Source organism: Monodon monoceros, unplaced genomic scaffold (assembly GCF_005190385.1).
Source record: "Monodon monoceros isolate NGI ecotype Baffin Bay Population unplaced genomic scaffold, NGI_Narwhal_1 Super_Scaffold_11, whole genome shotgun sequence".
Classification (NCBI taxonomy): domain Eukaryota; kingdom Metazoa; phylum Chordata; class Mammalia; order Artiodactyla; family Monodontidae; genus Monodon; species Monodon monoceros.
Genome location: NW_021703767.1, coordinates 55,624,160 through 55,636,677, shown reverse-complemented (window position 1 = coordinate 55,636,677; position 12,518 = coordinate 55,624,160). Strand labels below are relative to the sequence as shown.

Genomic DNA, 12,518 nt, shown 5'->3' with positions numbered 1-12,518 from the left:
AAAAAAAGAACAAATGAAACACAAAATAGGCAGAAGAAAGGATATAATATAGATCAGAGGGTAAATCAATGAAACAGAAAATGTAAAAACAATAGAAAAATTATGTGAACAATAACTTGTTCTTCAGGAAATCAATAAAATTGATAAATCTCTAGATGGGGAAAAAAGAAGAAAATTATCAGTATCAAAGAGAAGTGAAATCACTACCAATTCTACAGATATTAAAAGAATAATATGAGAATATTTTGAACAACTTTATGCCAATAAATTTAACAACTTAGATGAGAGGGACAAATTCCTCAAAAGACACAAATTTACAAAGTTCACTCAACAAGAAATAGGTAACTTGAAAAACCTTATATCTATTAAAGAATTTAAATTTGTAGCTAAAAACCTTCCTGACTAATGGGCATCAGATATATCTGGTACAAAAAACTTTAAAATATTTTGGAATTCAAATGATATAAACCAGAGGCAAAAAATTCAAATATTTCCAGGTGCCAGGTAAATAATGTAAGTGAATGATGTGGAATAATTACAGGAAAAAACAACTGCCAAAAATACAATCTAACTTTATTTTTACTGAACCATGGTATATATAGAAATGCAACAACATAAACATATATGATAGCAAAGATTTTATTTTAAGTTAAACATAAAAACTTAAAGTCAGTATGTAATTATTAACTTTATTTGTTGTGGGTTTTTCTTGGCTCTTCTCTGGAATCAGAAACCTGATTCCTTCTGCGCTTAAATATTAGTATTTTTGTCTTTCCTATGGCATTGTGGACAACTTAAAATATTTTACTTTGTCATCAGCATTTAATTTTCTACAGATTCATAATGGAAAATAATTATTGACAGAAGTAGGCACTTCCAAATATGGATAGAATTCTTCCACAAAATGTGCTCTTCCTTTCTCTCTTTACTTGGGTGGCTTCTTCTCATTGTTCAGTTCTCAGAATTAAAATTTCTTCTTCAGAGATGCCCTCTCTCCATTATCTCTTTCTTCTGTTTTCTTAATAGTATTTTTCTTACTAGTAGCTACACTTTTCTTTGTTAACCTGTTACTCATCTTTTCTCCTAGCCTGTAGTTCAACGGGTGCAGAGTCTCAGTTTCCCTCATCATTGTATAACTTAGTACATAAACTGCCTCAGGAGTTCCACAAACAATTGAAGAAAGCGTGACTAAGCTCTGGTCAGAGGGCAGGACTGATAGCCGTCATGTACAATTTTCTTGGTCAGTGATGATTTGAGACCGAATTAAACGCCTACTCCAAATGGAGAGAGATAGAAAGTTTTTTTTTTTTAATTTTTTTTTTGGAGGGCAATTTAAGAGCACTTATGAGTTTAAATAGGACACACACTTTGACCGAACTCTTGGTCTTTCAGAAATATATTCTGTAGAGACTTACAGAATGCATACCTTTTAAAGCAGCAGTTCTTTTCCTAGACATTTAGCCTCAAGGAGAAGTCAGACAAGTACCAACTATGTGCTGAGATGCATTCTCATTACAATGTTATTTGTAAAAGCAAAAAAACAGAGATTGGAAATGAGCTAAATGTACTTCAAAATTATTTAAATGAGTTTTGGTATAATCAATGAAATGCTATGCAGGCATTAAAATTATAACTGTAGTTAGTTACAGTTAAAAATAACAGTGGAAATAAATCTATAATATATTATTGTTAAGTGAAAGAAGTTTAAATAATATGTATAAAATAATCATTCCCCTTTTTTCTTTTTTGGTTAAAAAAACAACTAATGGTCATATATGTGGGTATATATATGGTCATGCCCAGAAAAACATCTAGAATATATAGAAAGTTGATCACAGTAATTATCTCTGGCTAGTAGAATATCTAAATTCTTTTTGATACTGTTTATTGTTACAAGGAATATGCATTAATTTTATAATAATTTTTAGAAGTAATAAAGATATTTCCATTTGTGAAAAGTATTTCTTAAGAAGATTATCCCTCTTCTCTTAGAAATAAGTTTTAATGTCTCCCATGCCTTTCAGTCAGAAATTTCTTCCAATTATGGGATGTTTCACATTGATTAGAAACGAGAACTGTTTAAAAAAAAAACATTGACTTTTATTTCTCTTTCAACATGATCCAGAACATATTTATGCTTAAAACCTTTTTTTTTTTGGTTTATTTCGCTGAGTATTAATAATTGTTTTGAAGTTATGATTTTGTTATCAGGATCAATTTGCAAACTTGATTTCATTTACATTTGACTACATCAGTATTTTTTAAGTGAATTCAAATAACTAATTTAAATAACTAATTTGTATGGTATTCCATTTGCTGTGTATAACATAAGCTCTGTATAAAAGGTAAGTCACCATCGCACCAACAGACGATCAGCTCATCACCCTGACAAATCATGTTGTGTCATATGGGGTCTTCATTTCTTTAACAACCACTTCCAGTAAGAGCTGGGTCACTGAGCTAGATCCATAGTCCAGCTAGTTTACAGTTTCTTTCTGTGCACGGATCAATCCAAACAGCCTAATGGGATCATCATGAATGTTTTCCTCTATTGCCTGGCTTTCTGGTGGGAAACTGTCCACCAAAGTGGTCTTAGAAAGGTTGATATCCATTGCATGTACCTGCCCATCTTCATCCTTGTCTGACAAATAAGTTTTCTGTTTCTTGTGCTTTCTGCGCTTCCCCTCACAGCTGTGATCTAGTGAGGCATAGAACATCTTTACTTCAGTTTCCTAGAAAGAAAGGTATATTAATTCTTCATTGTTAGCCATTCTTTAACTTTGATAACCTGTGGGTATTTCTAAGGCCTATAAAAAACACACAGCTTGTTTTCTGGGCTTCAGCTACCTTATTTGCCAAATTTGTCAATTAGGATGATAAGACTTTGGGGTGGAAAATGCTTAAGTGAACTTTTTGTGTGTATAGTTTTATTTCCTTTTATACTCAAAATATACATGAACCTTTTAGATGGATTTTTACCTGTCTCTCCCCCTGCCTTCACCTCAGGGAGTGCCTGCCCTGTGTTTTGCCTATCAAGTAACAATACTAATTTGTTAAACTGGGAACAAAGCATGACAGGAAGGAATTTAACCAATCAAAAATCTGCTTTACATATGTTTAATACTTGGTCATTTGATGGTACCCGCAAAACTCCCAAATTTTTCTACATTTTTGAGACTCAGAAGTATAATGTTAGGGACTTCCCTGGTGGCACAGTGGTTAAGAATCCTCCTGCCAATGCAGGGGACACGGGTTCGATCCCTGGTCCAGAAAGATCCCACATGCCGCAGAGTAACTAAGCCTGTGTGCCACAACTACTGAGCCTGTGCTCTAGAGTCCGCATGCCACAGCTACTGAGCCCATGTGCCACAACTACTGAAGCCCGCATGCCTAGAGCCTATGCTCCGCAATAAGAGAAGCCACCGCAATGAGAAGCCCGTGCACTGCAACAAAGAGTAGCCCCCACTCGCCATAACTGGAGAAAGCCCACGTACAGCAACAAAGACCCGACACAGCAATAAATAAATATTAAAATCGGGTAAAAAAAAAAAGAACTATATGTGTTTGCTACATTATAAAAAAAAAGTATAAGGTTAACTGTCCATTTATATGACTGGCATTTGGCAAGAATTGCATTTCCCATTTTCCCATTTTTTCCTTTTTTTCCTTTTTTTTACTTCCTTCTTGCCTACATGTCCCCAGATCCTGTTTGAGCTCCTTTAGGTTGGTCTTGGAGATACTCATTTGCATCCAAGAAAGCCTGGTAGTCCTCTCTGGCCTAGAGCTGTGTCAGTACTAGAATAAGAAGGGCAGGAGACTAGAGAAACTTGGGGAAAACAATAGGCCTGAAGACAAGACCTTGAATTTGGTGTTTGAAAGTTTAGGATTGAATTCCAGCTCTGTAATATACTGGTCATGGGACCTTGGGCAGTTTTTATTTGTTTGTTTGTTTGTTTTAACTATTTTGAGCCTCTTGCTATAAAATGAGAGTACCTATCTTACAACATTATTAGCAAATAGAGATAATATACAGTTGACCCTTGAACAACATGGGGGTTAGGGATGCCAACCCCTTGAGCAGGTAAAAATTCATATATAATTTTACAGTCAGCCCCTCCATTTCCGTAGTTCCGCATCCACAAATTCAACTAACCCCTCACCGTGTAGCACTGTAGTATGCATCTGGTGAAAACAATCAGCGTTTAAGCAGCCCTGCGCGATTCAAACCTGGTTTTTCAAGGTTATCAGAGCTGTAGGCTAAATTAAACTTTAGGACAGCTATTGAATAAACCAAAATATTCTGTATTAAGGATTTACCATTCAGAGTAAGCCAAAGGTATATCAATTTGTGGAGTCTAGGGTAAAGAAGCAACATTTGGATTAACAAAACCCCTATGCATGGATAAGCTTCTCCCTGTAGGCACTTGTTTTCATGCTAAAAGTTAAATGTCTTAAATCTTCTCTACCAGGCAGGGGGATGGCTCTATTTACAACCTCTCTTGTATGTTTGTCTGACTTTTTATTTGTAAAATAATCATTTCTGGAAAATTGTGTAGAAGATAGGTAACTTGTACCTTTGCTTGAGTCTCCACACTCTGCCAGTTAGCCCATATACTGTCTTCAAGTTATCTTCCTAAGGCATAACTTCAATATTTTACCATTCTGCCTCAAAAATTTTAGCCTAGAATCTGAATTTTATAGCATGGCATTCAAGGTTTTCTATGCTTATACTTCCACACTTTCTATTTTGATTCCCAGTACTCGCCTACATAAACTCTCTATTTCAAGCAAACTGGACATTTCACTGCTTCCTGAATACACCTCATGCTTTTCAGACCTGCTTTGCCTTTGACTAGATAGATAGAGAAGATGTCAGTGAAGTTAGAAAAATAACCAAAAGGCACTCGGTAATACAAAGGGGTGGATATCTTTTTTGACTGTCCAGCACTTTGTTCTATTCTCTTTCTTTGATAAATTCTCCATTTTCCTTTAGGAAATTTCCCTCTTCTATCTGGTCCTGGAGAGCCTATCAATCACAATACTGTACTCCAAGCTTAGCACAGGATTAAGCATGCAACCCAGGCTGGAACCAATTACACTACCCATCCTCCTGCCAACAGAAGTTGGCCCAAGGGTGGACATGTGACTTCAGTAGAGCCAATTACATGGCATCTTTGGGATTGAGGTACAGATGCAGAAATAGAAAAGATATCTTTTTCTGGATTTGGGAGGAAGAAAATCTGAGTCTCCAGTGGCTTTCCCAGCCTCAATGGAAGAGTCTGTTGGTAATAGAAGAGAATGAAGTCAGTAACAGAGAAGCAGGGTGAAGAAATGGAGAGAGCTCTCATAGTCAGTCATTTCAAAAACAAAAGACACCCTTTCATCTCCCAGGTACATGAGCCAGTGATTTCCCTTTTATGCTAAAGTGGTTTGAATTGGGTTTTTGCACTTATAACTGAAAGCAAGTAATGTATGTCTGGTCAACAACTGGTCCGCTTTATCAAGTCCTGCAGAGTTCAAAGAACAAGAGTCCTGAGAAAGGACCACAATGTGTACGTGTAATAGTCATTTGTGACTTCCAGAGTGTTGTTCTACTTGAATAGATGCATGGAAAATATAGACAGGGAAAAAAGAATTTGTATCTATGAAAAGAAATGGAAACCATGGAAGAAAGTAAAAACCAGTTTAGGAATTAGAGAGAAAAACAGGTTGAAGTAGAGCTTTGTTGTTTTATTTGTTTTTAAATATTGCAGGGATTTGTGTATATTAGTAGGTCAATAGTAATTCATTTAAAGAAAGAAATGGAGACAAATTAAATAATTGAATGTGCAAGATCCTGAAGGAAATAGGAGAAATACTCAAGAGTACAAGTAGGAGTATTGGCTTTGGAAAGAGGAGGGGTTGCTTCTGACATAGGAGGGAAAGGAGGGATAGGTGAGAGGTTTTAACAGGAGGATAAGAGAAGAGAAACAAGTTCACACCTGCATGCTTCAGATTTTTTTAAGACATGGGAACTCTCATGAACTCATTTTATCATTAGGTTTCCTGATCATCTCTTCCTAGTTAATAGTAGACTTAGATACTGAAATTACAACTTCTGAACTGTACACATCATTTTCAAAGGACAAGAAGCTTATTCCCTTTTCCAACAAACACTTTATCCATCAGGCTTTATTGCATTATATTATAGGTTCGTTATGCTTTTGTAATTGACCAAAGTAACTATGTATCATAGTAGCTAACTGGGTAGTGTTTTTTTTGTTTGCTTTTTTTTTTTTTTTTGCGGTACGCGGGCCTCTCACTGTTGTGGCCTCTCCCGTTGTGGAGCACAGGCTCCGGACGCGCAGGCTCAGTGGCCATGGCTCACGGGCCCAGCCACTCCGCGGCATGTGGGATCTTCCCGGACCGGGACACGAACCTGTGTCGCCTGCATTGGCAGGCGGACTCTCAACCACTGCGCCACCAGGGAAGCCCTGGGTAGTGTTTTTGATGATAATGGTCATTCTAATAAAATGGAATTGATCAAGTATGAAGAGATGACTTCTGGGTGGGATAAACTGGGAGATTGGGATTGACATATACACACTACTATATGTAAAATAGGTAACTAATAAGAACCTACTGTATAGCACAGGGAACTCTACGCAATACTCTGTAATGACCTATCTGGGAATAGAATCTGAAAAAGAGTGGATATATGTATATGTATAACTGATTTACTTTGCTGAACACCTGAAACTAACACAACATTGTAAATCAACTATACTCCAATAAAAATTAATTTAAAAAACCAAAGAGATTACTTCTAATTTTTGAAATTGGGCTTCCCTGGTGGCGCAGCGGTTGGGAGTCCGCCTGCCAATGCAGGGGACACAGGTTCGTGCCCTGGTGGGAAGATCCCACATGCCGCGGAGCGGCTGGGCCCGTGAGCCGTGGCCTCTGAGCCTGCGCGTCCAGAGCCTGTGCTCCACAACGGGAGAGGCCACAACAGTGAGAGGCCCGCATACCGCAAGAAAAAAAAAAAAAAATTAAATTTGTCAGAAGGGTGAAATAGAATGAAGACTAATCTCCTTAGAAGTGTCTTTAAATATATAATTTATAAAGTAGCAGACTTTGAAAGATATTTTAAGGCTTTGCACAATTTCCAGTTGAGTAAAAACCAGACGCAGCACAAATAAAGCTGGCCTGTTTAATTTACATGTTTTAAACAGCAACTTCTACTCAGAATTCTCAGTTCTTTCATAACTAAGGTCCTGTGAATCTCTGCATTTCAGGTGGTGTAGTTACATTTTAACCTTCTTGACAGGTTTTCTCTTTATTGTCATGAATATTACCATGAATTTTGCAGATCATATTATAACATGCAGTTTTTCATATCTTTTATCTAAAAAATACATTTACAATTAATTGAACATCACATGACAGATTTGCCCATGAGAGGACGACCTTACATTTTGCTTAAACCTCACCACATCTTGGTTTCTTAATAAAAATTTCAAGAATTTGATTTTTTAGGAGATTCATACAAAGAAAAAGAGAAATTCTACCTTAATGGGAAGTTTCCAAGTTCTGACCCATCTTTGGGAGGAGAGTGTTTTCTATTAGGCAGGACTAAGTTTGGATTCTGTCTCCCCACTTAGTTTCTGAGTCTCTAGGTTAAGTTTTTTCATCTTTTGCAAGCCTCTGTCAAATGGGAATAACCGTGCTGTCTCCCTTACAGGAATCTAAAAAGATATGCCTGTAAAGCACATAATACAAGCCTGACATGTAAAAACTGCACAGGAAATGCTGGCCCTATGACTGTTTCTAGGGAATAGCACAAGAGCACATAATAAAAGGGACGAGATCGAGGAGAAGAAAGAACCATCAAAACTGAGATTTATAACATTTCAGCCTCACGTTTGCTAAGAATCATGAATGGCAGTGCTATGTCTGAGGATGCTGAACTGATTGTGTTAGTAAAAAGATAAACTACCCATTTCTTCCTGGGTTTTTCTGTTTCTACTTAGGCTTTAGTCCTGCCTATCTCCACACAAGCCACGTGTAAATCTCCTGTCATAAGACCATAGCCATAGGACTTGTATTAAATTTACACTCATTTTTTAAAAATAAAACAGAAGTATGGTCTTTTATAGTTAGTTAATTTATCTTTTCACTAAAGGTCTCTTTCTCCCCATCTGCCATAAATTCCCGACATCTAGGTCTTCTGAGAATTCTGCATGTGTCACCTTTTATATTTATTTCTACGATACATGTACTTTTTTTTCCCTCTGAAAGGAAAAGCTTAACTAATACTTTAGGAAGAGAATCCACTTTTCCCTTGAAATCTACTGCCTTTGTAGTTGTACGTAATTTTGACTCTTTAAGTGTAGCTCTGAGTACTATTTATTTGCCTTTGAGCTTTTCATTAGAGCTCAGGCTCCAGATTTGACACCGACTCAGAATGCAAAATTTCTAACAGGCTGCTTCTGATGTTTATCAGAATGTGCTGCTTTTATGCTCTTGAAACATGCAGCTGTGCTATGACCTAGGCTGAACTTGGCCCTTGATATGGAAAACAAGACTTACCTGTGAAGGTGGGGCGTCTTGCAGTTTGTTCACAGATCTCTCTGGCCGGGCTTTCATTTGTTCATAGTAGTTTTCATCCACTGGTTCTTGGGAGTGGAAAAGAGATTTACAATGGAAAAATAAAAAATCCTGGCATGAATAAAAATACATGACCCAAACAACATTTAGCTATAAATGTGAAACCTTCAGGGATCATTTGACTAGGCTTCTTTGTGAAGAAACAAAGAGGTAAGGAAGCACAAACTGCTCTGCAGATCAGACTGTGGAGAAGTCTGCTGCCCTACAGCATTAACAATTAGACAAAAGAAGGTCACTTGGGATAAGGACTAGATCATATTAATTTTTTTATACCATTGTAGGACATGACAATCTCAACTTAAACTACCATTTAGATATTATTGAGATCCCACGAGTTAAAGGATTGTCTGTGTTCTCTTTAACCGTGATTACAAATGGTGCAGATGGCATAAAGCACAGAGCACATATATTGATGAGTACGATTTGGTAATTTTTTCCCTAAGTAAGACATTTTACTAAGAGGCCTTCTTAACTTTATATACCATTTTTGAAAAAGAGGGTTTAGATTATGTTTATCGTCCCATAAATCAGTGACAGGACAGTTCAGCCAGGCTGTTTTGAGGGTCTGGGGTGTTAAATGCTTTTACTAAGTACTTGGGGGTTTTTGTACCATGTCCACCAGCCAGCAGACCTGCACTTATTTCATCCTGTGGGGATGCTTACTGAATCATCCGTACCTTTCTTTCCCCAGATACTCCTATTTAAAAGGGAGAAGAAGGAGAGTTAATGACTTGTAGGACGGCAAGTAACCTGGCAGAGATGTGGATTGCACCAGTTTGACCCCATAGATAAAAATATATGTTTACTATAATACAAGGTACTTCAAAATCATTCAACCCTTTCTGAAAAGCAATGCAGAGAACTGGCCCATAGGGTGATGTTTCTCAAAGCATGGGTCATGGAAAACATGCATTAGAATCACCTGGAAGGCTTGTTAAATAGCAAGTTCCTGAGCTCTATCTTGGAACTACTAAATCAGAACCTGTAGGAGTGACACCTGTGCTTATTAGACATGGAGACTGCAGATATGGTGGGCTTTGAGCCACCAGAATACATAAGAAATTAAGTCCTCAGATATTACAGGTGGGCACCAAAATTCTGCAAGGGGAAATGGGAAGGAAAGTTATTTTTAATAGTCTATTCCTGAAAAATAGTTTCTGATTCCTCAGAGTGCAGAGCTTAGAGGACACTTTACCATGGGGGGAAAGACAAAAATTAAATAAATTCTTGACTCCTATAAAATTCTCATGTGTGTAACGTTAGGAGATTCCATACTGTTTTGATATATAGAGATTCAGATAAATTTAGCCCATTACTGGAAATCTCTGTGTTTGAGACTCAGAGATCAAAAGGAATTAACCCCCAAGTCTCCTATCATGAATTAAGTGAACTTCTTACAGGGCAAGGATAGTGTTAAATGCTAGCGTTACTCTCAACAGCTTCTCTCATCAGAGCTCTGGAATTAGATCACAGCTGTTTGTTTTGAGGCATTTAGGGGCATTTTATTTTTGGGGTGGTTGGGATATTTCAAGTAATAAGGGTTGCTGGGAATTGAAGAGTACTTGTTACAAAAGAACAAAAAAATGTATAACCCACTCAGTGATGGTTTGGCGCTTCTCTTTCCCTGCTTGTCATCAGTGTAAACCTAGGTTCTCTACTTTAAAAGAACCAGTTAAAACAAGAGAAACCAGAGAATGTGTTCTTTGTTCCAAATTATTCACTGTAGATTTGCTTTTATACACAGAGTGTAAAGCACTGTTTTCCTGGGTCATTTACTGTTCTAGAAATAACTTTATTTCATAGAATTCTGTGTGTGTCAAAATTCATGGTAATAGAGTCTTCCGGTATTCTCATTACTACTAGAGTAAAATAAAGAGAATATAGAAAAACAGGATGTTGATTTACACTGAATGTTGCAATATGATTTATGATATGCAGCTTTGGAAATATATGCTAAATGATATGCCAAAAATACTGAATTTATGGTTACCATTGGAACATTTAAACGTGACTGTGACAAAAAATAAGCTACCTGAAATTCTTTGTGGAATTAAGTGAGGTAATTGATTTATAAATAAATTTAATTTCTGGAAAAATAAAACTTACCTGGGACCACATTATCTAAGTTACCGTAAATTGGTGTGTCTTCAAGGTCATACTCATTTTCCCTATAATAAGGAAATAATTTGCCTTGTTAGAATCTACTTTACACATAGTTCAAAACTAATCTCTCAGCTAAATTCAATATTGGGTAAATTATTGCATGCTCTTATTCAGCCTTGACCAGCCAAGGTAGATAGGCAAGTAAGTCAGTAAATGCAAGTGTGTATGTGTGTGTATGAATTTGAAAAGATGTGTTTTGGACCCTCTTTGGGGGAACAAAAATAGCAAATACTTATTTAGCACTTGTTGTGTGTCAGATACTACTTGAAGTGCATTATATATATTCATTCATTTAATTCTCACAACAATTCGACCAGATAGGCACTACAGCATTCCCACTTTAGGGATAAGGAATCTGAGGCACAGATTGGTTATATAATTTGCTGAAGGTCACAAGACTAGTAAATGGCAGAGCTGGGATTAGAACCTAGATTATCTGTGCTCTAATCTATACATTGTACTTCCTGTTTATTTGCCAAGAATATCACTCTGAACATACCCCTAACACTCTGTTTACTAAATAAATATTAATTGACAGTGATGATAAAAAAATAAGAGGCCAGAGAAATATCATAGACTCAGCTTGGCAGATGCAATAAAATGATTGATCACCTATTACATCCAAATACTGTGCTGTTTTACATGCATTACATCAAAAACCAAGGGAAATTCTGCAGAAATATTACTATTTTCCACTTTAGAGATAAGTCTGAGATTAAGATAAAGTATTTTCCCTAACCTTATGTGTAATATCAGCAGTAAATAACAATTGTGAAAGCTTTTCTTTATGCCAGTGCTCATTCAACCCTCAGGACAACCCTATGAGATGCATTTTTAAAAAGCCCCATTGTGCACATAAGGAATTTGCAAGCTAGAGAGGTAAACTGTCAAAAGACACATAGTAACTGTCAGTGCTAGGATTGTAATGCAAGTCTGGTCCTAAAGCTCTGAATACTATTTGCTCTTGATGTTTGATTAACTTTCCTTATAGCCTCATCTGAATAATCCTAATAGGATTACAGTAGACAACCTACCATTGTCACCAAACAGTGACAATGGCCCTGTTGACCAGCTTTCACAATAGCAGGTTGGGGACAGAAGAACATTTCAGGCAGTGAGAGTGGCATTTCATAAAACAGCAGCAAATGTTTTAACTTTGAGATTACATATCACTGAGAGCTGGAGGGAATTGCATCAAAGGAAAAAGAACTCTTATCTCAAGGCAGAACACCTATATTACTCCCATGCTTCTGAAAGAAGACAGTATATGTAAATAGTATGTAGGTATCGTTAAAAAAAAAAAAAAACAGATCAAATGATACCTGTATGAAATGATTTGAAAATCCAGATGCTGGCATGTATTTCGTCTATCTGATAACAAAGAAACTCATCCATAACCTTTCTTTCCATTGGTAATTCACTACAGCTTAATATTGGGATATGGAATAGTCCCTGCTCATGGTTTTTCTCTGGCTATACAGAGAATATAATAGCAAAAGGTGAAGAATTTTTAATAAGACAATCCATCCATTTTTCCTAGCCCACACAGATAGCAGATACAACCTGCAAATGATAAATCATGTGCAAAAAATGAACATCATTTCATTCTCTATGAATGAAAATAAGACGTGATTTATAATGCAGTGCCTTGTGTCTACAGGCAGGTCTCAAATGATTAATCATTGCAAATAAACTATTATAAAGAAGCA

General features: G+C 36.5%; 1 protein-coding gene across 1 annotated transcript in view; it reads right to left on the bottom strand.

Annotated features, from left to right (window-relative positions):
- Positions 1-719: 719 nt before the first annotated feature.
- LOC114891072 (T-cell receptor-associated transmembrane adapter 1) overlaps positions 720-12,518 on the bottom strand; it is a 36,343-nt gene continuing 24,544 nt past the window's right edge. Inside the window, exons 4-6 of the mRNA XM_029215110.1 lie at positions 10,753-10,814; positions 8,569-8,654; positions 720-2,732 (exon numbers count right to left, since the gene is read on the bottom strand). Of these exons, the coding sequence (XP_029070943.1) occupies positions 2,478-2,732; positions 8,569-8,654; positions 10,753-10,814 (403 nt within the window). The 3' untranslated portion in view covers positions 720-2,477. The remainder of the gene's footprint in view (positions 2,733-8,568; positions 8,655-10,752; positions 10,815-12,518) is intronic.